The sequence below is a fragment of the Salarias fasciatus genome, chromosome 12, assembly GCF_902148845.1.
Source record: "Salarias fasciatus chromosome 12, fSalaFa1.1, whole genome shotgun sequence".
Lineage (NCBI taxonomy): Eukaryota > Metazoa > Chordata > Actinopteri > Blenniiformes > Blenniidae > Salarias > Salarias fasciatus.
Genome location: NC_043756.1, coordinates 16,296,353 through 16,320,701, shown reverse-complemented (window position 1 = coordinate 16,320,701; position 24,349 = coordinate 16,296,353). Strand labels below are relative to the sequence as shown.

The window sequence follows — 24,349 nt, the reverse complement described above, 5'->3', positions numbered from 1 at the left end:
CTTCAATAACACTTCTGGAGCATGTAAAAGCATGCAAGCACATGCACAAACTCAAGCATACTGTAAAGAGTGCTGTTCACTGATGTGACCCTTACAATGCTCACACATACAGTATGAGAGCATGCACACAGCACTGATTTGGTTTGACTGCACAGTAATGCACTGGGGTTAGATGGCTGTCCAGTGTGCATAACCTTCGGCAACTACATAGAGATGGAAAAATAAGACTGTCTGCTCTCATATTCTGCTGAGCCGCTGAGCAGCACAGCCAGACAAGACAGCCCACGATAGCACTGAGTGTCTGTTTTTGTGTTTGTATGTGCACATAAACAACTGACTGCCAAGGTCTACCACTTGCAGGGAGCAGTATACGTCTGATATGGAATCCATCAATTCAATTCTACACAGAGACACAACGCATGCAGTCTGTTGGTGTCAAATCTCACTCACCAAAAGCTCTTTAGGAAATTTGCTTAAAGAATTTTACAGCAGAAATAATATTTTTGGACACATACATATTTCCCCTGAGAATTTAGTGCTACAGCTGCACGGTTTAACACTTTCATAATGGAACACTAAGCCCTGTTGCATTGCTCTTCTCTATATTGTAATACCATGATGTTACACTAAACCAGAAAATGTGTTTGTTGACATAATGCTGTAATCCACCTGAAACCCCCTTTTTTACATATGTATGCACATATATACCTGACATAAATCCATAAAAAAATAAGCAGTTATCAACTCGACAAGACTATTACCAACACAGAAAATGCACTAAAATGTGCATTTATTTTTTTTCACAATATATCTTTATTATGACGCACTCTAATATTAACTCTACTTTAATTCTATATCTTGATTTTTGTCTTGTGCTGCCTTGTAGCCAGGATACGTACTAATCCACCTGCTCTGCCTCTCGCCACTAAACCTTTCCTGAATTACTGCATTGTCCTACTGTGCATGTCCTGTGCTAAGCTCTCCTAACTCTCTTGAATGTGAGTGCAGGAGGGTACTTTTTTTTTTTTTTGTACTTGCCACAGCATGCGCCATAGCTTTTGGATAATGACAGATAGATGATTTAGGAATGGAAACACAAATCAGAGTGACTTTCCCTCACAAGCATACACAAAAACGCCCACTCATGCTTGCTCCAGTGCGCACACACAGGTCACAGGAAATCATTGGAATTAATAGGACAAAAACAACAATATCCTGACGATTAGAGCTGGGACCTTCAGACTAAAGAGGATTTTCAGCTTAACTTTTTAAGATTTAGCTACAAGACTTATGCTCAGGACCACAGTGTAATTGAATAAGATATTTGCATAAGGATTACCAGTACCCAGCTATAATTCTTTTTATTTAATACTGCAAAGAGATATTTTCAGTCAAATAAATAATGATTCTAAGTAACAAACGTAAAGCAAGCTCGCACTCCCTCTCTGTTTCAGCGAGCTTTGAAGGGTCAATAGAGGGGGCGAAATATCGTTCAAACTGACTCTTCTAAACAACACGATGACTGCACGGCTTAAATGCACCTGAAATACACAGCTGTCTCTGAAGCTAGAAAGATAGAAAGTTATAGATTTCACACAGTAACCTGTTCCATATCTTATTGAAACTGACCATGTGGGAGGTGATATATATTATAGATACAAAAAAAACTCATGTTAAGCAAGTAAAGGATAGTTTCCATTCACTACTGTAACATTAAATATTGCAACAGTGTCAAGAAGTGCTTCAAAAGAACTGTTCTGCACAACATAATCCATTTAGCAGATTTCTTTTTCTTTGTTGACTTCATGTTCCCAGCAGCTGAATTCTACAATAAACAGAGACTGAGTCAAGCTCCAGAGTGGTACAACAACGATAAAGACAAACAGACTGCTCAGTCTGCAATGAACCCATATGTAAAATAAAGAAAGCAAAGAGCAAAAAACTCTCATCAGTCGTGCCACTATGTCAGCTAACATTAGCAGGGCAGGCACGGACTGAAACAAAACTCAATTAATTTTATCTTATTCTATACCATTTGGCATCGTGAGCACGTTTTTCATGATGGAGATTTAGGGCAAGGGTCATTCAGTTACTGCGGAAACTGTACATCTGCAGCTGTATCTCCAATCGGCGTCTCAACAGCAGGAAAGATGTTGACTTTGTCATTTTTAATTTTTTGGGGCATCTGTGGATAAGTGGTATATCACTCCAAAAAACTTTAGCAATCCAACAACATTTTTGTCCTGATGAAAAGGTTATAAGTATCATATAAAATCAATATTTTTTTTTTCTTTTTTCCCCCACATACCGTAGTGTGATGCAGTATGTTATTAAAGATGCCATAAGCAAAATGTGTCTTTTTGAGATGTTATTTTGGACTGGCACTACTTGTCCTCTGTGCAGCTTGATGTGGTTTCTTGGAAAAAATCGACTTGCTGCATATTGCTCCCAGAGCACAGAGCTGTTTTTGGGATGCATCTCAAACACACTGCTTCTGGTGAAACCAAGCATCATCTTGACTGGTCACAAATAATAAATGACAACAGAGAGTGGTGGTAATTAGCTATTACAGATATAGTCAGATGGTGAACAGATTCCCCTTCGGCAAAATTCCAGTCACATAAATTTGGAAGGGCCTTTTTCAAGTCAAATATCAAGGAAGTTAAACTATAATTTTCAGATATATGTTTCTTTTGCTCATGAGTTTCAATTTTTTAATTCCCCTGTTCTCATTTGTTGTGAATATTGACAATAGGAGCAACCCAGAGAGTTCATCAGTCTGGTGGAATGACCACTACTGGCTCCTACCAGGCTCATGAACTGTGGGTAGCAGGCCCCACCCCACCAACGACAGTTGGAGAGCATCAGTAATATTCTGCCTGCTGATGATAATTGACATACGATTTTTGGTTACAATGATGACAGTTTTTATGAAAAAATGCAGAGTTGCCCAAATAATAATGCAAATGCAATAGTCACTTATTGTCCTTATTAAAGGACTTCATTTCTTCAGCTGTCTTGACCTGTCCATTGTGTGATCCGAATCTGAAAAGTTGCATTTTATAGTTCTTTTCTGTAAGCACCAGGCCAACACTGCCCCCTACTGATAAAAATGCTTCTCAGAAAGAAGTTCATTTAAAAGACAGGAATGTTTTCTGTGCTGGATTTCAGCTTGTAAAGCACATTTCTTTCTTTCATCTTCTACAACCAATAAAGCAACTGGAAGTGTATAATTTACTTCACTGATCACTCACTCAGCCAGCCGGGAGGTTCTTTTCAAAAAACATTTTTAGATCCTACGCAGCGCTTACACAGATATTTCAGTTGAACTAATGAGCAACGTTGGGTTAACTCTGCTGCTCCCAGTGTCACCAGTGATTAAGGTGATGAAGTTGCTGGTGTTGTCGGTATCTGAATCTGCGCATCCAAAAGAGGATATAAAAATAAATTTGTTATTATTGTTATTATTATTATTATTTATTATTATTATTAAGATTCTCCAAGCCTATAGACTACAAAAACACTTTAAAAAGCTGTGGTAGTCCAGCTGAAGACCAAATTTCTTCTTGAATCAGCCTCTGAGTTAGAAGCTTTTAGAGGCTTATCTTTTGCATTCTGACTTGTCAGTCAATCTTGGTGTTATTGATTACAGCTCGGTCCTCTGTGCAGAATATTATATACTGAAAAAGACACAGAAAGCAACGACTCCAACTGAGTTTACACTTTCACCTTAACTTCACTGCAAACATTGTACAGCTACAAAATGTTTAGCCCATAAAGCTGCCACTGAGATAAATATACATATACTGACATGCAGAAACTATCATAAAGAGTCTCAAAAACTTTATAATCTTGATGAACCGAAAGAAAAAAAAAAGTGTACGTATGTTTAGCTTGTATTGTGAGTCAGTAGACATTAAGAGAGCCTTGAGAGAAGAAGGTGCATGTGTGGGCAGGATGGGGTGAAGAGGAGAGAAAAACTTAGACAGTAGAGTAAAAGTGAAACAAGTGAAAAGCAGAAGGGGGTGAGAGAAATGGAGCCCTCAGGGCCGTCCGCAGTCAGACAGGTTCTAATGATGCTGTCTCAATGAGAAGAGAACTGGTCGTGCCAGTGTGGACTCTGAAGTGAGACATTTCTCCAGAGGTTTTTGGTTTGGAATCACAAAAGAAACATCTCTCTGTGATACCGGAGCGTAAAAAGCGGTGTCAAATGAAAAAAGGTGACACATAGAGATATTCAGCGGCTGCTCTGTATTACATCTCTTACAATCATTTTCTAAATTTTCTGTGTCAGTGTTTGAATATCAACACAACAAATAAACCAGTAAATCTGGGTCAAAAGTTAAAAATTGCAAACTATAACACCTCTGATGGCCACATGTCATCACTGACATCTTTCTAAATATTATTCAAAAAAATGTGAAGCTTGTTTGTGTTGAAAAACAGTGGTGACTACGAGTCCGTGGTATGCCCAAAACTAGGCTCGGAATGCAGTTTGTACTGCTCAAAGTCGCTTCTACATAGAACCGTAGAGCATTCCCCAGGAGCTTCGTACTGTGCCCAACAACAGGCTCATTTAATGTGGATGCTGTAGCTATTACAGTGGCTCCAATCAGCACAAAAAAATGCTACCATAATCAATATGCTAACCTCCTTGCCACCAGTCCCCATGGCAAGTGTCGCTGTAAATAACAAGAAGTTTTTATTTGACCTGCTTGAGGATACACATTTGTACGCTATTATAAAGCTGTGAATCATGTCACATTGGGGGCATCTGAGAGACAAGCACTTGTAGATTTATTAAGTAATATAGCACAGAACCTTGCTTCCATTCAAAATGCAAAAGGAAAGTACTTGTTCCTATAAACTAACAATATACAGAGGATAATTTATGGCTTTTTTTTATAAAGTTTTATATAATTTTTTTTTTGTGGCTGTTTGCATTTTCAAGACATGCTACATAAGCAAGGAAAAGTGCAAAAATAAATTAGTATTTATACCAGCAATGTGACCCCTATCACATTTTTATCACGCAGTGCCGTTTGAATGGCCGATACAGTCAACTCCAGCATCCCACTGTTACTGTCTGCCGAGCATATATATCATGATCTAATGTTGTTTGCACTGCATGCAGTGTTTGCATTCATTTCAAAGGCAAGTTTTTGAGCCTCGAGACCTGTGTTGATGCAAAGAACAACGTGCCTCTTTGCATGGACGCACACAGTTTGATTGTTGTAAACATGTTGAGTAATACACAGACCACTTCCAAGAGGTGCTCCTTTAGTGCTTTTATACCAGGAAGATTAGGAAATAAGGGTCAGCGTACATTTCAAATATTCTGATATTTATCAATAAAATGAAAAATGTGTTGTAAATGTGTGGCATTGCACAGGCAATTCGGCAGCAATAAATGAAGGCACAATAAGGCCTAAAATACAACCGAAAAAAATCTATATGCTGATAAATTGTACCAGTTAAACCAGGGAGGGTTCATTATGAAAAAAGCTCAGTCTCTGATTGGCAAACAACTTCAAACCAATGAATAATTACTTTCTCAAACATGAAGCACATCAGCATTGTTGCATTTGAAAAATATTGTCAAACTCTCAAAACACTTTCTTAAAAAAAAAAAAAAAACACAAAACAGATGTGTATGTATTTTCTAATATTCCCCACTCATCCCATCTCATCCCTTCACTCATTTATCTGATTTCCTTCTATGTTGAGCTGCAAATAAAATACTTTCAACTGGCTCCACCTCCAGCAGCAACCGTGACTTGCTGCTGATACAATGATGATTCTATTATTAATCTGATGGGATAATTTGATTTACCAAAGCAAGTTCTCTTTCATGGCGGAGTTCTACATGTAATTGAGCACTTTTGCAATTGTCACAGTTTGCACCTCAATGGGAGGAAGACTCAGGAAAGCGTTTTATGCTTTGATTCATTCTATTGTAAACTCAAGCCTCAGTATCAAATACTAAAATAATATATCTGAATACTATCGCTTTTTCATATACATTTTCTGGTTCAGACCCAAAAAAATACAAAAACATGTGCATGGCATCTGGAAAATTAGAAAGCAGAGGAATATGCTTACACCAATGCACAAAGTCATGAAGGTAGACTTCCATATTATAACCGTCCAATAAGTGACAGGATTCATCAGCATGTGACACATTTCTCACATGAGATTCTCAGAACCTACATAAAGAAAAACAAACGGCACAATAGAAGAACTGCCAGATATTGAAAGTTAAAGTTACCCTATAAATGGGTAAAAGCACTTACTCATTGCACATTTCGACAATTCTACAGACATCAAATCAAAATAAATCCAGTTTATCAGGTCGTAAAACAGTCAAATCAGTAGTACGGGACCTTGGGAGATGTCACAGAGAGGGCCCCAGGATTTGTAAATCTTAGAGAAAAAAAAATAACTTTCAGACAGCGAGAGCAGACCTGGAAAACTGCCCATTGTCTTTATCTGTTGAGCATGGGTATGTCCGCCAGCATTTGGCTTCACTGTAATGTGGCACATCAGAGACTGGAGCAAGGGTGCAAAGCTTTCTTTGAGAAACTCAAGATCTGCTCCACAGAACAAAAGTTGGGGACCATTAGTTTAAACATTTGTTAAAGCTTTTTTTTGGTCATGGTGCTTATATTGTGTTGCAAACGGCTCTATTTGTTTCCCAACACATGTTATACAAGCAAGATTTATAACTGGAGTTGAAAAAAATATATCATTGCTCATTTAAAAAAAAAAAAATGTGTAACCCTTCATGTCCACACAGCAGTGCACAACTGTGGTGCCAAACTCAAGCATATTAATTTCCAAGGCTTTAATGACAGTGTAAGTCTGTTTCACATAATCAGTAACACTTTGGCTGCAGCGGGTCATTTAATAAGGGTTACAGATACAGAGGGAGGTTGTGCTCTGTGAGTCAGGCTATTCCAGGCATGACTAACATGCAACTGGTTTTGGCTGAATCTCATCCGCAGTGCAAAACAAGATACGAACAGTACAGCACGAGGATGTGCACGATCCACTATCTATTAAGCCACCTTCTCACTCACCTTGCCTATCATTTCTGATTGAGGAGGTTAAAATCGTCATTTATTTAAATTAACATGAGAGTTTAACTACAGTAATCCAACACTGTAAGCATGATAAGCAGCCATAGCCTTTAATTATTAATGTCTGCAGGAAAGAAAGTGGTCAATTTCTGTCTGAATGCAAATGAGAGAATTTAAAAAAAAAATAAAACCATATGCAAATATGCAATATCAGGGATTTCTCCAACTCGATTTGTTGATTTTGTTTTTTTTTTTTTTTTGTGCACAGACCCCGACACTAGGCTGAAATCTACCATCCAGATGGGCACATGCAGGAAGCTTTGTGACGTGTTGCCAAGTGTGTCAGACGAACAAACAAACAAACAAACAAACAGCACATTACAATTCCATGACAGTGATTAGCAACGTGTTTAACACCTCTCAGTTCCGATGCCTGTTTCTGTAATCACTGACAGCATATTAAACATCAAGGGGAGGTGGAGATAAAAGGAAGAGAAGCGAGAAATGGAGGGAGGGAAAACAGGAAAAGAGGAGGGGAAAGTGATAAAAGAAGCTTGTGTGCAGGTAGAAATAGGAAAAGCGGTAATTGTGGGGATTCAATGAGATTTTCTGGTCTCATTTTCTCTGACTTAGTCAATCACAGCATGCACTCAGGACAAATGGCTCCCAGTCCACGATGCAAAATACAGGGACATATGAAATGGAAAAATAGTTACAGTGAAAAACTGCACGCCTTTACTTTGTATAATAATTTGTTATGCATGCAAAAAAGACAACTTTCATCATCAGTCACAAAGATTTGCACAAATGCATTATCTATACCCAGGATTTGCCATTCCATATGCCAGCACCGCACAAACAAATCCCAACCACACCAAGAACAAATGATGTGTACCTATGAGATTCACACATACTGGGAGATTTCCAACTTCAATTTATACTTAATTTTCTTATTTATTTTGTTCTGCGGTAGCAGCTACATGTACACGTGTCACTTGAATAGATGGGGAGTTCCCGGTGTTGCAGTGACTTCATAAAGCAGATTTCACAAACAAGGCAGCTTCAAACAAGAAGTGAATGACCTATGCTTAATATAATAACCCTGAGTTCGGAATTCTCCAAATTACATTTAGAGTTAACCAAAGTGCTGAGGAAGATTAAATTCCTGTACGAATGGATCAAGCTAACAATACATTTTGCCTTCAGACAGAAGCAAACACAAAAAAAACACAATACAAACAGCTAAATATCTTTCCTGCCATTGTGTGTTGGGTTGCATTTCAATTTGATTTCATTCTATATTATGTTTTTTCTCATTCTCTGTAAACCCACGATAAATAAAGCTGTGAATCTTTAAACATCCATTAATAAGGAATGAGACATGTAATATGATTGTTTGCCGGCTATACAATATTCTGCTGAGTATGATGCAGCTCATTATAACTCTCCAGATGTATAACAGATGCATGTTCATTTCACTTTTATACTTGTGTCATTTCTGAATACAGGAAGAAGTCATGAGAATAATGCAAGACAAAAATCAAAACAAACAGATCAAATTTTTTTTTTTCAATGTGTGAAAATAAAATAGGTCCAGAGCGTTGGGAGTCATGCATACATTCCTATTTGAGAGGGGAGAGTACAATGAAGTTCATGGCCAACCTTCTCCATGCTTCACTGTACAATGAATCAATTACGAATGAATGAAGCAAAGAAAGACTATGAAGGGAATGTTCCGTGCGTTTAAATGTATTTTTGTGTGTGTGTGTGGCTGAGTGTGGGTATTTCACAAGCTTTGGTTCCTGTGCATGCGTGCAGAAGGCAGAACAAACTGGCCAATGCCATGTATTTGATAGTGCTATGAAAAGTCGTCAGCCTGTGATTTGTTGGAGTGGACATAATTCAATGAAGAGTCACTGCCAGCAAATTAAACTGGCACTCACACACGCACACACACACACACACACACACACACACACACACACACACACACACGGATAAAGACATATAAATATGCTGGCATGTGCCCACACACACACACACACACACAACACACACACACACACACACACACACACACACACACACACACACACACACACACACACACACACACACACTCTAACACTGGTCTGGAGGTGAGCTCACAAATGAGCACTTTGAGATGCATGCAAGTTCAAACAGTATGCACATGCTTAATGCATGAGCATGCCCACACACGCACGTCTCAGATGTTAACACAAAGGCAAATATAGTACATACACACACACAAAAAAAACTTTGTTTTGCCCATTAAAGCACCTTCTGCTCCAGTGAGACACAGCAGCGCAGATTGCAGGAAGACTGAGGCAGCATTTGAATCAGCAGAGAGAAGACCATAAGAAACCTTGAAAGAGAGGCGGCTGCAAATATTCACTCTGCTGTAAGACGGAAGAGGTACAGACGAGATGAACACCTGAGGAATACGCTTTCACCCACGCAGAATATACTGCGTGCATCTCACACACAAAGCCCATATATGCAAACACAAACTCAAAAAACATGACTTATTCTGGTCATTAAAATGATTACACAGGCTTACGGCACACCAAGCATTGTCCCCCAAAGAAAACACACTATATATAAATGGCATTACTGTACCGAGTTGGACTGTTGCACCATATTTGTATTTGTGCACATCTCTGAATAATAATTGCTCAGTAGTGTTAGCAAATCCCCAATCCGTGACAGTGAGACTGGCTGCAGTGTTGCAAGTATGAATAGTTCTGTTTGTCACAAATACACAATACGCCACGCATGTTCATCTCATGCAACTTATACTGGATATAGACATAATCAGAGACTGCATAAAAAGCAGATACGCACTTTTTTGTGTCATGCGAGGTTGTTCAGAAGCTCTTAAACCAATTCCTAGGAGACGATGGGCTTTCCTGGATCTATTCCAGGTTTTGCAGTTATATTATCCAGAGAAGAACATCCTGACAGAGGCCTCTGTCATGCCTGCTGCGTGACGAGCAAACTTGCATTCACCGAAGTGCCTCCGTTATCAGCTGAGTTCTCAGTCCTTGAACAGAAAATTGAGCAAAAAATGTGAAAATGTGGTCATTTAGAATAAAGAGGCAAAAACAGAGACCCTGAGGAAAATCATGTTTTTATATTTACATATTGAATATATTCTGAATGAGTGTACAATCTATATGTATTTCTGTCCACAGAGGTTCTTGTCCTTCGAGGATATCAGACGTACATATCGACTGGATAAACACACAACATGCAATCCAATCATCAGGAAACAAGAGCCTGTGTTGTACAAGTTCTTCCCAGGCCATCTGGTCCATTCCCCCTGCAACACTAACTGATGTGGTGAGATGAAGCACCGTCAGCAGAGCAAGCCTGTATCTCCTCACCTACAATCCGCAGACAAGCAATCATACTTCTCACAGCTACCTGTCAGTCCATCTCAGCTTCAGACACGCACACACATTCTCTCTCTGTCTCCGTGGCCTGGTTAAGAGTTCTGCCTGACTGACCAAGTACAGACGTCAGAGTCACTATCTCCCTCTTCACTTCACAAGAGGATGCCTATCCATCTCAGATATCTCACAAACACACATAAGCCCAACGCTCTTTGTGGCTTGCACCTCTGTCACAAACGTATAAAACGCCAGTGTTCAAGCACACAGAAATACGAGGTGATATTTCTTCCCCAGTCAAAAAATACCCTGGACCAGCACATCTGTCAACACTTGGATATAAAACTCAAAAGATATGAAGCATTTAACACACACTGCTGCACCCCCACCTAGATGAAATGGTGTATAACTGCAGATTAAAATACGTGTGTGCGCACACAAAAACACACACAAAAAAAGAGCTGGATAGTATCAAAGAGGAAGCGGGGTTGACAGCTGTGAAACTTGTAGACAAAGCCAGAGAGGAACAGCCTTTCACTCACCACCAAGATGTTTAGAAATCCCTTTTCAAGGGAAAGACCAGAATAGTACCAAAGTGAATAAAAAACCGAGACATGCGCCCCCTCAGTTTCCTCACCCCACAAGTAATAGAAACCTCTCATTGGGTCTTTCAGCCGCTTCCAGTTGAATGACATAAATTCCTCTCCTTCTTTCACCACTGTAAAAGGACCGGTCCACAATGTGCACAAGCAGCATCCAATCTTTTCTGTTAATGCTGCATGCATTCTTTGTCAAAAGTGCCATAGATATCTCTACTTATCGCAATCCGACCACCAATTCTATGACTCTTATATTTCAGGGTGTACTGGGAAATGGAAAAAATAGCTGGAAATAACCATTGTTCACCCCAAAAAAATAAAGCAATGCACCAAACATGTTGATTTGAAATAGTCAAATTAGTTAAATAAATGTTTACAGCATTACTCATCCACCAAGACCTATCCAGATGTATTCTGCATTTATTCTGCTGTATAATACCAAGTGCAAATATAGAGTCAGTGTCATAGTGAACTACTTTGAGAGATGGAAGGAACAAGCTATCCTGCAGCAGAGCTCTGATGTCAAAATCACAGTCAGTCTGGGATTACACAAGCAACTCCGGCAGCCTAAATCCACAGCACAACTGAAGCAAGTTCTGCAAGATCCCCCTGAACAAAATCTTCAAAAATGTGCACAAATGTGCTCAAGAGAGTTGGTGTTGTTCTTAGAAGCAGATGAACAACCGTCCTCATTTTGTTTGAAGATTGCTTAATATAAAGAGGAAAAAAACTAAAAATATATATCATGTTCATATTTAAATTATGAATATTAGTTTGCCAACAAGAACCAAACAGTAAAATCCACGTCCAAACATGACAAATCTAGAAAGTGTGGAATACCAGTGAACGACTTGTGTGTAACACACAGGAAAAAAAATTCAACAAATTCTCTATAGGAGATTTAAAGCAGGGTGAAACAAGGTCACAGATTAATAAAAGAAGCCAGCATATTTGCCTCATCTGTGATGCATGATGAGCCAGTGGATGCGCTCCGACACAGTGCACGGCTTTAAAACAAACAGGAAAACTCAAAACTGAGGGCTTAATTTGGCTGCATAAATCACCGACACTCTGTGCACACCCAGCGAAGAGCACGCGCCACCCTCTAGTGCGCCCATGCTTTCTGCGCGTCCGTCCCGCCAAACACACGTGCAGAATCCATACACACTGCCCTCATAAAGCCGGGAGCCATTGCCATGCAGAACACGACACAGCGAGGGCCAAGAGGCAAGCGGACTCCCCTCCCTTCCCCCTGCACGCTGATCATTAGAGAGACAAAGTGGGAGAGAGACAGAGAAAAGGGAAAAGAGCGAGAGAGATGGGCGAAGCAGCACTGCCAGCTCCCCAGCAGTTCAATCACACTTAATGCCTGGACAGAGCAAGATGAAAACGCTCACTGGTCACTGCTGTTAATATCACCATAAATAATCACAACCCTGCTGCAGGATGACAAGATCGCAGTTCAGACGGGAGAAATGTTACAGGACGACGACAAAACATCTACCTTTGTGTCTGCTTTTTCACTTTTCCCGTTCTCTGTTTTTCTTTGATGTGCATCCCTCTTTTTTTCCCCTCTCTGGCTGTCTATCCCTCCCTTTCTTCCCCCCCATTCCATCTTTAACAGCAACAAAGAGATTAAAGAGGGATTACTTCTGACATGTCAATGTGATGTGCCTGCTGGGTATAGTACTTTTTTTTTTTCTTTTTTCTCATGCGGGCCTAAGTCAATATGACATTCACACACAAACGCACACACGTACACACACAGAGCAAGATCAGCAGAAAACCATAGAGTGGAGCTTCTATCGCTTTCAAACACTACCACCTTCTGCGAAACAGCCTTCCACTTTCAAACTCCGACATGCTTCCTTTACTTTTTCTCTGTTGTACTTGGTGGAGTGCGGGGATATAGAAAACATGTTGTTTTGGAGGATAACCTTTTGTCGTGATTCAAAGCAATGAGGCACTGCGAGGAAATCAACTATTGATTAGAAATACGGTGATGGGGATGGAGGTGGGTGGAAGAAAAGACATGCTGGGCAAAATTAAACCTACCAACCACCCACCCACCAATCTCGTGTCTTCACACACACACACACACACACACACACACACACACACACACACACACACACACACACGCGCGCGAATAAAAATTCTCCGAACAACATGCCTAAATGGAGTTGTAACCAACTGGCTATAATTTCAGCCAACCAATAAATTACATACACTAATTGGAAACTCACTGACTGGCCTGGTTTCTACTATAGTCAGGGGGGAATAGCAGGATTTCCTCATTATTCATGTCATAAAAAGTCCCTTATATATGTGAGATCTGTATTAATTGTGTTAGGTCAAAAATAACTCAGGAAAACATACACATTTGAAGAAGTCAGCTGCAATGTTTAAAGGGAACGATATAGTCAATCCAGTTAGGTGAGGTTTAATAAGACGATGGCCAGTACACACTGAGAACCTTGACCCAGTTTCACCCATGTGCTGTGGGCCCACATGGACTTCCATCTTTTTCTCAGCAAAACCTAAAATAAAGTTATCATTTAATGGGTCTCAGTTACAGTCGCAGTATTTTTATCTAAGAACACTAACCGTCATTGAGTAGGTGCAGTTGCAGGGACTTGCTGCGAGACACTTGCAGAACACAAGGCTGCTTGCTGTGATCAAACCATCCATTCACAGGATGATCTGTCTAACCAGTGGATTACACTGCCACCCCTGTAGGGCCAGCAGCCTTCAAGCTCGGATGAAGAGTGAAGCTTTGCATGCCTTTGACTTCCCCGATGCTGTGTGAGGCCTTCTGCTTTACTGAAAATGTCTTTATAACCTCATTTCAATATTATAAATGAGAAGTCCATGACAAGACTGTTCAACCCTTAGATCATAACCAAGACTGTCAGCAATGTTTGATTTTCATTACAGGAAATAAGACATTTCATATTACCATATTCAACATTTCATTTCAGGTGCCCAGCAAATTAGAGAATATCTGTTCTCGGTCAGCTTGACCAGATGTCATTCATTTGGCCATGCCGCTGCTGTATGTCTGATCCGAGGCACCAGCTTGGTCTGAGGCCCAGAGAGGAGCTCCAACTGATCCAGCTCTTGGCAAATTGGGTTCAGGTAACCACTAAATTGGCCAGAGGGTTGGCAGTGTAAATCAGCTGGCCAAGGTCTAAATGGATGAAACAGGTCAGTCCGCCATGGCTGACCATCGTTTAAATTTGAGGTTTATGACGTGTGCGCGCGTGTGTGTGTGTGTGTGTGTGTGTGTGTGTGTGTGTGTGTGTGTGTGTGTGTGTGTGTGTCACACAGCATGCCAAGCAGTCAAAAAGCAGTTCAACGCAGACAGGTGCTTATCTTTCCGCTGGTAAGTGCGCATGTGACTGTGTGGGTAAGCGCGCGCCCGTCAATCTCTCTCTCTCTCTCTCTCTCTCTCTCTCTCTCTCTCTCTCTCTCTCTCTCTCTCTCTCTCTCTCTCTCTCTCTCTCTCTCTCTCATTGGAGGCCACTAAGTTGTGCAACAATAACGTGCGTTGTGCGTTCACCAATACTCCACGTCCCAATCTCATCCCGGGCAGCACGCGCCCTGCTGTCACCCGTCTCTCTGTTTTGCTCCATGTGAAAGCAGGGGCCGGAGGTTCCGCTGTGTCGGCTGAACGTGCGAGCCCCTTCTTGTCGAAATCACAATCAACACAACAGTGCCACACCACGCCGACAGTGGTGGAAGGCAGCAAAGACGCCTGGACATCCAGACTAAGCCTCCCTCCCTCTCTCCCTCTCTCTCTCTCTCTCTCTCTCTCTCTCTCTCTCTCCTCTCTCTCTCTCTCTCTCGCTCTCTCTCTCTCTCTCTGACACTGCAGTAGCTTTTGGATCAGGGTTGTAATGCCATTGTGCTTCAGGAATATCTATAAGTGGAAAATTTGCTGCCTTCCTGGATAATCCCCATGCAGGGCAAACATCACGCCATCCTGAACCACCTGTTTTCCGCACATCCTGTGCCCACACAGACAGCACTATTTGTGGACTGCGAGGAAAACGCTGTACTCTGCTTTCCCTTTATAAATGACATCAAAAAGAAAAACATTTTTAATTTCTTCCTTGCAAAAAAAAAAAAAACAGACTTTACCTTTAGAGGTGATACAATGAAATCCTCCAACTTACATGCAAACTTAATTTGAAACCATCTTCATGACGCGTGACGATCTGCCACTCAGTCACAGATAGTCAGAAGTAAATTGGCAAAAACCAAAAATTCAGCCGGAAATCCATTGAAATGCCCCACGGCATCTCGGACCTGAGTGCAATAGACTGCACTGAGCATAAAGCCCACTTAATACCACAGTGCGTCAAATAAATTGCCAGCAGTGCTGTGATTTAAGCGGCGCCGCGCACCCCGCCGCTGAAAGCAGCCGTCTGTTTCCTGAGAGACGCACACAGAGCCTCGCTGTGTTCAAGAATTACACGAGGGGAGAGAAGGGGGGAAAAAAAGCGCAGTAACTTACCGATATGGATGATTGAATCCGAGAGCGCAGACTTCCACTGCTGGCTCCAAAAAACGGCCATCAGCAACACAGCCGTGATAACTTTCATTATGTCCACAGATATCCCCCCTCCAGAGGAAAAAAGAAAAAAAAAACTAGCGCTCTCTAAGTGAGAGCGAATGGAGTTAAAATCCCGAGATCCGAAGGCTTCTTTTTAGTCCATCTGTAGGGTGATCAAGGAAATTAACTGTGATCTCTGCCTTGATGTCCACTCTCTGCGAGTTGGAGTGCGATGCGTGTGCGTAAATGAAACGAGGACGAGATTCCCGGGTAGTCACAGACTGGTACCCTGTTGAAATTCCTCCCGACGTTAAATCATATTCTGGGCGAGTGGAGAGACGCGGAGCCGCAGAGAAAACAAGCCGCATCCAAACGCCGACGCGTTAAAGCGGGATGAGGGGGCTGGAGGATGTGGCAGCGCATTTAAAGAAATACAATCTGCAACCATTCATTCGGTGAACGAAAAGGGGGGAAAGAAAGCCGCGTTATCTTGAAAAGCAGGTCCTGTTATAATGACACCAGATCCCAAGCCTCATTGAGACCTGGCGACGCAGTTTCCCCCCCTGCACCAATCACCAAACCACGAGCAGCAGCAGCAGCAGCAGCAGCACCAGCAGCAGCCTCAGCCTCAGCGGACCCAGCCGACGGCCAAAACTTCCATTTCTCCCACAGGCTTTTCAATTCTCCTTCACTTTGCCACTGTTTGAATATCACCAAAGCCAGAGCACACAGGCGGACCCCGCAGCGACTTTTGCCGGAGAGGAAGGAAACACCGGATGATGAAAAGCCTTGTCACATGGCATTACCACGGAGAGGGACCATATTCCGAAATTGTCAGTAAGCTTCCCGTAAAGGATGAGAGGAAAAGAAACATGGACGGAGGGAGCTCGGAGATAAAGGGAGCTCCGGTGCCACTACAGCTGTCTGCGTCAGGGAGGAAAAAAAATGTAGGCTAGGCTATGTGGAGGAAAAATTAAAGGAGGGTGCGCGCAACGACACTCCGCGGGTACTGGCGTCAGCCCCCAGCACGCACGGTGGCTGGTGATGAGGAGGTGTGCTGCGTCCGTGAAAGAGAGAGGGAGGGAGAGTGAGGGAGGAAGAGAGAGAGAGACAGAGAGAGAGAGCAACTCTGTGCAGAAGCTGTTGCCAGCCAAGGCGCGCGCGTCTCCTGTCTGGAATTACCTTGGTGAAAGACAGAGATGAAATGTGAACATCAGTCAGGGCGGGGGATGCAGAGAGGAGTCTAACAGAGAGACAGACTGATGGGGGGTGGGTGGGGGGTGTAATGTGCCAACCTTAGCTCCATCATGGGCACTTCAGGCAGCCATTGACCTGCTGTCTGCCTCCGATTCGACAACACTGGTGATGGGAGTGCAGGGTCATAATTACTTGTGAGGTATGGGGTTATGTGGGTTGTCATACTTGACACTGATTTATTTATTTACAATTACAACTTCTATTCATCGCTGTGATGTGGTTTATGTCAAACTATTTTTACATAAGATGCCACAACTTTCAGCTGTTCTTTCAGTGCAGAGCTGACTTATTTCCTATTTCCATGCAAACCTCATGTCAGTCTATTCCCTTTGTCCTCCCTCCACCATCAATCCATCTATCCTGTCCTCCTTGAAGGGCTGGGGTCCCTAGGGTTCTTAATCTGCCCCAGACCATGGATTAGGGATTAGAAGGCCAGAAAGTCCACCACCGGACTCACTGTTTTGTATGCATTCAAGGAAGAAGAGATTAAGCGTGATACTGATGCTGTCAAAGCTGCTCTTATGTCTCCATTTTTCATTGAAATTTATTCCATATTAAATGTTTATATAGCCCCTCACTGCAAGTAAGCTGTAAGTGAAAATGCACAGAAAACAACAAAAAAAATATCCTTGCACGATAAAAACAAGACTCCAATCATTCAATATCCAATATTAATGCTGTCATGATGTGTGCACGCATGAGTGAGTGTGTGTGTGCTTGCGTGCGTGCGTGCGTGCAGACAGACAGACAGACAGACAGACAGACAGACAGAATAAATTCACAAAAAATGAAATTGCTCAACTCTGACATATTTAGCAGTGTTTTCTCTTATGAAACTATTTGTTAAAATTGGATTCCCATTTATTGTGAACTTTCAAGTAAGTTGTCGTACAAAGAGGGGGAAACCCCGGAAACACTGAACAGCACTCAGATGATTGCATCCCTTTGTACGATAGTTGTGTGTAGTTTAAAAAAACAAACAAATCACCTTTGTGATATTTTGCTCCCGGTGGGCCGTGGACACTCAGATCTGTTCTCAGTGCTGCCTGATGATTGATCCCTCAATGTAATTCCTCCTTCGGTGGTGTTCTGAAAAACGAGGCCAGCATCCAGTTGATGATGAGCATGAGTGTAATATGAAAACCAGGAGCAAACAAGCACAGCAGCATGTTGTATCTGGCTATAAGCAAGTTAAGGATGAACGGCCGCAACACCATGGCCAACTACCAAGTATTGTGTGGGTGTCTGTTTTGCAGCAAAAACAGCCATAATCAGTCAAGGCATAGATGCTGCTAGACGTCGAAGGTGTGTTGTGGCATCTGACACATTAGACCTTGTGTAGCAATGACCTTTGATCATCAATGATCCACATTTAAAAATTCTAATTAATATTTGATAGATCGCAACAGATACTGAAGAGGAACGCCGTGTATGAACAGCAGTTTGAAGAGACGGTCTGACTCAGTTGTGGTGGCTCAAACTTGTTCAAATCTTGGCAGCCTGCTCCTAACATTAATAAATAACATCACGTTAACCTGCAGCATAATATATTCCACTCAATAACACAATAACAGGTGCCATGATAACGAGACAATCAAAGTTATTATAATCCTGTCAGCAGTCACAATGTAGCGGCCGATCGATGTGTAGTTACAGAACACACACACACACACACACACACACACACACACACACACACACACACACACACACACACACACACACACACACACAGGAATCACCATGATGCCAAGGGGACACATGTCATCACAGGTCATTTATAATTTGTGTTAAAAGTTAAAAAGTGACATCTTACCTCAACAAAAATGCCACATCTTTCAATTCAATTCTTTTCCAAAGTTTCTGTGACCATTTTTCATGACTTTGAGAGTCCTTAGTGAAAATATTAATAGCCTTTAGAAACCTGGATTTGGACAGTTCATCCCATTTGCTATGATGGATCCAGTCAAGCTTTGGCAGATTGTGCTGCCATTTTCAGGTGTCTGCACAGATACTGCAGAAGATTCGATCCTCTGATTTTCATGTATTGACCACAAATAGGGATATTTTCAATCAAAGTTGCTGTGTTGTGTTGATCTTTTGGTCACTGTGGTTCTGAAAACACCATGATGCCACCGCTGTACTTTACAGTGGTCAGAGTTGTCTCTAAGAGATAAACTGACTGTTTTTAAATCCAACCTTGCTGTAAGTTGCAAATATTAGCTTCATTTCTGTTTCAAAAGTTGACTGAATGTTTTTTCTTCATTATCCTGTAAGTCCTTGAAATGTTCTTTTTAATTTCCACAGTCTGTCGTGTTTATTACACAGAAATAGCTCAGTTTGGCTGTCATGTTAATCACTAAATTGAGCCTGAGTGGTGATCTGATCAGTGCCTTTGACATGTGTTTTCACCAGGTTGATTTTCGGACGTTCATCATAGACATGTTTATTTCGTATATACAGAATTTGTCCAAAAACAAATTTTATTAATCTTTATCTATGATTCAGTGTCACTCACAATCAGTGAATGTATTAGCAGGGTCTGTTGATCTCTCAATTTTAAACCTGCACTGCATCACATCGGGTTTGTCCTCTAGTGTGTTTATTGGGCATCAAGTGTGACTCTTCTGAATTTCTTCGTGATTTGAGTATTGTTTTCTGACCCCAGTCTGACACCAGTTCACTCCTATTCAATTCCATTCAATTCCATCTTATTTTTAAAATGCCAAATGCAACCGAGTCATTTCTCGGCACTTTTACAGAGAAAACCCAGCAATTCCACACAGGCAAACATAAGTTGCTTAAACAGACGCGACCAACTGAGTTTGCCAAAGGGTGATCTTGAGTCAAGGTCTTCAAACATCCCACAAATAATTAAAGTAAACATATTAAATCTGACCACAATTTTTAAACCTAAAGTAAAGAGAGAACATTTTTGGAATACTATTTTTTTCAAAGATTTGTCAAAATTTCCAGCATTAAGATTTTCTTTTTTTTTTGTTTTTATAAATTTCTAATTACTTTTGTAACATAATGTGACAAATTATTGTAAATTTGAATACTCTGAGTATTTAAAGTGTGTTAGTTGTATCCAATCATCATGCAAATCCTACTGAAACTGTTTATCAAATTTGAAGGCTGAAGATGATTCCGTTTGACAGGAAATATAGGATTCACCCAGTGCAATCCATCATACCCTATACACACACTCACATTCACACCTACAGGAAATCATTTAACTCAAATCCACATTTTCGGACTGTGAGAAGAAGCAGTCCGTGCAAAGGGAAAGCATGAAAACTCCAGACAGAAGCTCTGATCTAAACATACACACACCACCACATTAGCAGAAATATCCTTGCTGTTCGGTAACCACTCCACCATGCAGCTCACGCTTCATCTGTTTCATTAGGATGTTTGTGATATTTTACTAATCTCAGGTGAACTTCTGAATTAAACTCCAAATTCCCCCAATTTGAGATCGGTAATGAAAAGTCACTGCCACAGTTCAGAATAGATACAAAAGAAAAAAAAAAGGAATAAATGAAAGTATTCTACAACAAAACACAAAAGACATGAGTTCCTGCCAAAACAATTGAAACAACGTCATGCCCCGTGGCAAATTATTCTTCGTATTTAGTTTTACTCCTAATAAATTAATGAGACTTTAAAAACACTGCCAAATCCCCATGCATAAGTGGCTTACTATTTAAACTTGATAATTAAGTTACATGGTTGTCCAGCAGTCATGCACTGTGCTAGAAGAACTACTTAAACCTGCAATAATTACTACTGCTGGCAGTCTTTTCCTGCTGCTCCTTCATAGGCATATTCATTTATTTAATAAAGTCAGCTGTCGATACACTCAGTCAACAAAAAAAAATGATGTTGTACTTGTGTTGCATTTGTTACTGTTACAGGCAGAGGAAATGTGTGATCGGCTGAGGAACAACCCCCACATGCAGACACCTCCAGTGCACAAAATGTCATTCTGACTCTGATGGTCACAGTTGTTGGCACACATATCTGAAAGTGTTGATGACACTTGTGACGCATTGGAACCAATCTGAGCAGCAGAGTGTATCACTGCATGTAGCAGTTTGTTTTTCCAAGTGATATAACTGAGGGGTCTCCAACCACGGTTCTGTATTCTGCACGTTTCAGGTTCCTATCTGCTGTAACACACCTAATTAGGCGCTCTTCGGCACGTGGTGATGACATAATTATTGGTGTGTTGAGGCCAATAGAGTTCCTAAACAAGCAGGACAGGAGCTCTTCAGTTCCAGAATGGAACTCCCGAAAGAATGTTTTGTCAAACATGCTGTGAAAATAAGTCTCTGATCTAAGCAAAGGGGGGGCTATTGAAAAAAATGACAGTAAAGAGCTCGAGGCTGACTTTCAAATCATTCCAAGAAAACCATTTAGCAACACAAATACTGCATCACTTCACAAACGTTTCATACATTTCACGGTAACTTTAAAGATAAATTCATTGGCCATGCAGTGTGTAGTGGTGGATACAGTAACGCATTCAGGTGCTTTCCTTAAGTAAAGATGATAATACAAATGTGTTTAATAATGACTATATTAAAAATTGAAAAACAAAATGTTGGCAAAGACGTTTTAAATTTAATCAGAAAATCTCGTAAATTATTACAATTTGGTCATGCTGAAAATATCACCCCTGCACTGGTTGAGCATGTTAATGTTCTGGGCGGACAGAGAAGGAAGGACAGCTCATTTAATTTTATTGTTGAAATTAACATTTGGAAATATACATTTGGAAATATATATAAAATTAATATATTAGTATATACCATGTGATTATAGAAGAATATTCATGTGAAAATGCATTTCAAGCTATGTTTCACAATACAGTATTAAGTTCCAATACAATTGTTTAAATGTACAAAAACCTCAAATTATTTTGAACTACGGGCATGACTCTATGTACCGAAAAATATTAATGGTGAAATGAGAGGACATTTTGTAGGAAGCCGTTTGCTGCCAGACAAGGTACAGGGCTTGCTATTACTGGCTTGTCTTACGATGCTGAGCAGAAAATATTTTTTTCCACATTACATTAATTTCCCAACCTATCCTTGCTCATCTTGTCCGATGAATAAAATATGAACAAACCAAAGAACACTTAAAATTGCAAGAGTAAAAGCCCGTTCAGAACCTGTGAGCCAGTCCTTTGTTCCTAAATGACTGGTTGCCCTTTATTTGTGAACACTGGTAGAAGAGTCACCTTGGAAGTGTTTGAAGCTATGTAGATTTAAGAGATTTTATCTGGATACTATAGAGCATATGCGTAAAAGCCTTTTGATGACCTTACAAATCTGAAAAAAGGCAGACATTCATGCTCATGCGAAAAAGCAGACAGAAATGCACTTATGTCTCGGAGAGGAAAAGTAAAATCGAGTAACTCGAGTGTGAGCTGGGTGGCTTATTAGTATGCGTTCCTACTGCTGTCACCATCTCTCAAGGACATTGTCTTACTTGGTGAGGATGTGGCGGTAAAAGTAGATCTGAGTCTGTATATTCATGCAGACATGGACATGTGCACGACTTAATGCCAGGTATTTTTTGCACACTGCATAAGGCATCTATGCTTCGAGCTATTAAGTATGCAGCTGAAGCCATTAAGTGACAGGCCAGTAAAAGCCTACATTACTGTGTCAGAAGCAAAAACCTGCTATCATGAGCGTGCATCCTCTGAGTGCATCTGTTTGTGTGTGCATGTGTGTTCGCTGGTACGTGCCTCCAAACAAAAGACCAGACAGCAATTATGAAGCCCGAACACCATCAGACACTTTCAAACGGCCCACGACCCACAGAGATGATTTAGTTTCAAATAGACAAAGGAACAAAGATCAGTGCAAGTTGACGTGTGAATGTGTAAACAAAGTTATGATTTTTTTTTTCCTTGTTTTATTTTTTTTCCTTAACTGACAAAGAAAGCCAAGGTTGCCTTGTGTCACCTTTTATTTATTCCAACAATAGAGTATCATGGGCTGTTTTGGTCATTCACAGTTGATTACGTTCCTTTTTTTCCTCTCTGTGTCACGATGCAAACAATACTTAGTCGTTTGGCACCTCAAACCCATCACGGGGGCGTGATGAATAATTGTCATACAAATAATTCAAAGTCAGTATTTTCTTGTGTTTTTCACTCGTCAGAATTTACAGCATGCCGACAATTTGGCAAATCACATCCAAGTTATCAGGCTGTAATCTTTTTTCATTTTGTTTTGTTTAAAAGTGAAATGTGCTTTCAGCAGTACGGCGATGTTTGACTTCGTGACTAAATTCATGACGGTAATGTAACAACAACCTTGTCAGAATGTAATCTGTCCATTATTGATGTCTACAGCCTTGACACACACAGCCAGTGTTACTAATTGTCTACTTTTCTAATGCTGAATCTAAGCTGACAAAAGTAGCACAATGGAAAGCCTCAAACTATGAAAAACAGTTTGAAAATCATCTTTGAGAATGTAATTTTCTGTTGGAGTCAGGCACATAAGGCGAAACAATTTACGCTCTTACCTGCTGTATTCAGTCAAGGATTGCAAGGAGCCATCTGCCATCAGTAGAGGGCTCGCGCCAAGACAATCGCTGACACACACATTCACACCTGCATTTAATTCACAGTGATCCATTCACCTGACAAGCAAGTTTTTTGGATGGAGAGAGGAAGGTCAAACAGTAATGGAGGAGAACCAGTGGTTTGGATTATAAAGGCAAAGGAACAAGAATCTCTGAAAACAGAATGGTGAGGCTATCTATCATCTCCCCTCCTACAAATGTAATGAATTAAATGAATTGCTGTTCTGTTGCTAATGATCGGAGGCCCCTTCTTATTGATTAATATTTTTTATTTGTTTGGTCGTATCTTCGAGGTGCTTATTCTGTCCACCTACCCATGGCTCTTGTGTGCTAATAGCCGTCTAATGTGGCAGAGACAAATGTATTTTTGGGCATTGTAAGACCGAAGCAATCAAAGTGCACCCAAGCAACATGACACAAATCTCCAAATGAGGAAGCTATGCCTAGCCACAGTGAATTTAACTGTAGCATGAAATAACAAACACAGACACATGGAGAAGAAACAGAAAACAGAGGGTTTAGGGAAAACACTTTTTAGTCTCTGTCCTTCAATGAATATGTAGGCTTTGGAGATATTCTGAGGGGGCAAAAAAAAAACCAGTGTTGTGAGAAGATAAGAAACGTGTTCAAGGCTTGGACGCACATGTGCTCTTTTTGTTCTGTGTGGCTGCATCGTGTTGTTGCATTTCTAAATCAGAATGACAGGTTGACATCATGATATGCCACTACTGCATCAAACTGTAATTAGTAACATATTCACATCTCTATTACATGCCTTGACTTAAGTGAAGTCCTCTGAAGTGAGCCACAAACTGAAATCCCTTTATCTCT

At 40.8% G+C, this 24,349-nt stretch overlaps 1 protein-coding gene across 3 annotated transcripts in view; it reads right to left on the bottom strand.

Moving 5' to 3' along the window:
• Positions 1-16,791, bottom strand: part of grid2 (glutamate receptor, ionotropic, delta 2) — a 483,103-nt gene extending 466,312 nt beyond the window's left edge. The window contains exon 1 of one of the 3 annotated variants that reach the window (XM_030104001.1): positions 15,611-16,791. In XM_030104001.1, coding sequence (XP_029959861.1) covers positions 15,611-15,698 — 88 coding nt within the window. In that variant the 5' untranslated portion in view covers positions 15,699-16,791. The remainder of the gene's footprint in view (positions 1-15,610) is intronic. The other 2 variants (XM_030104000.1, XM_030104002.1) reach the window with 2 other exon arrangements.
• Between the last annotated feature and the right edge of the window lie 7,558 nt (positions 16,792-24,349).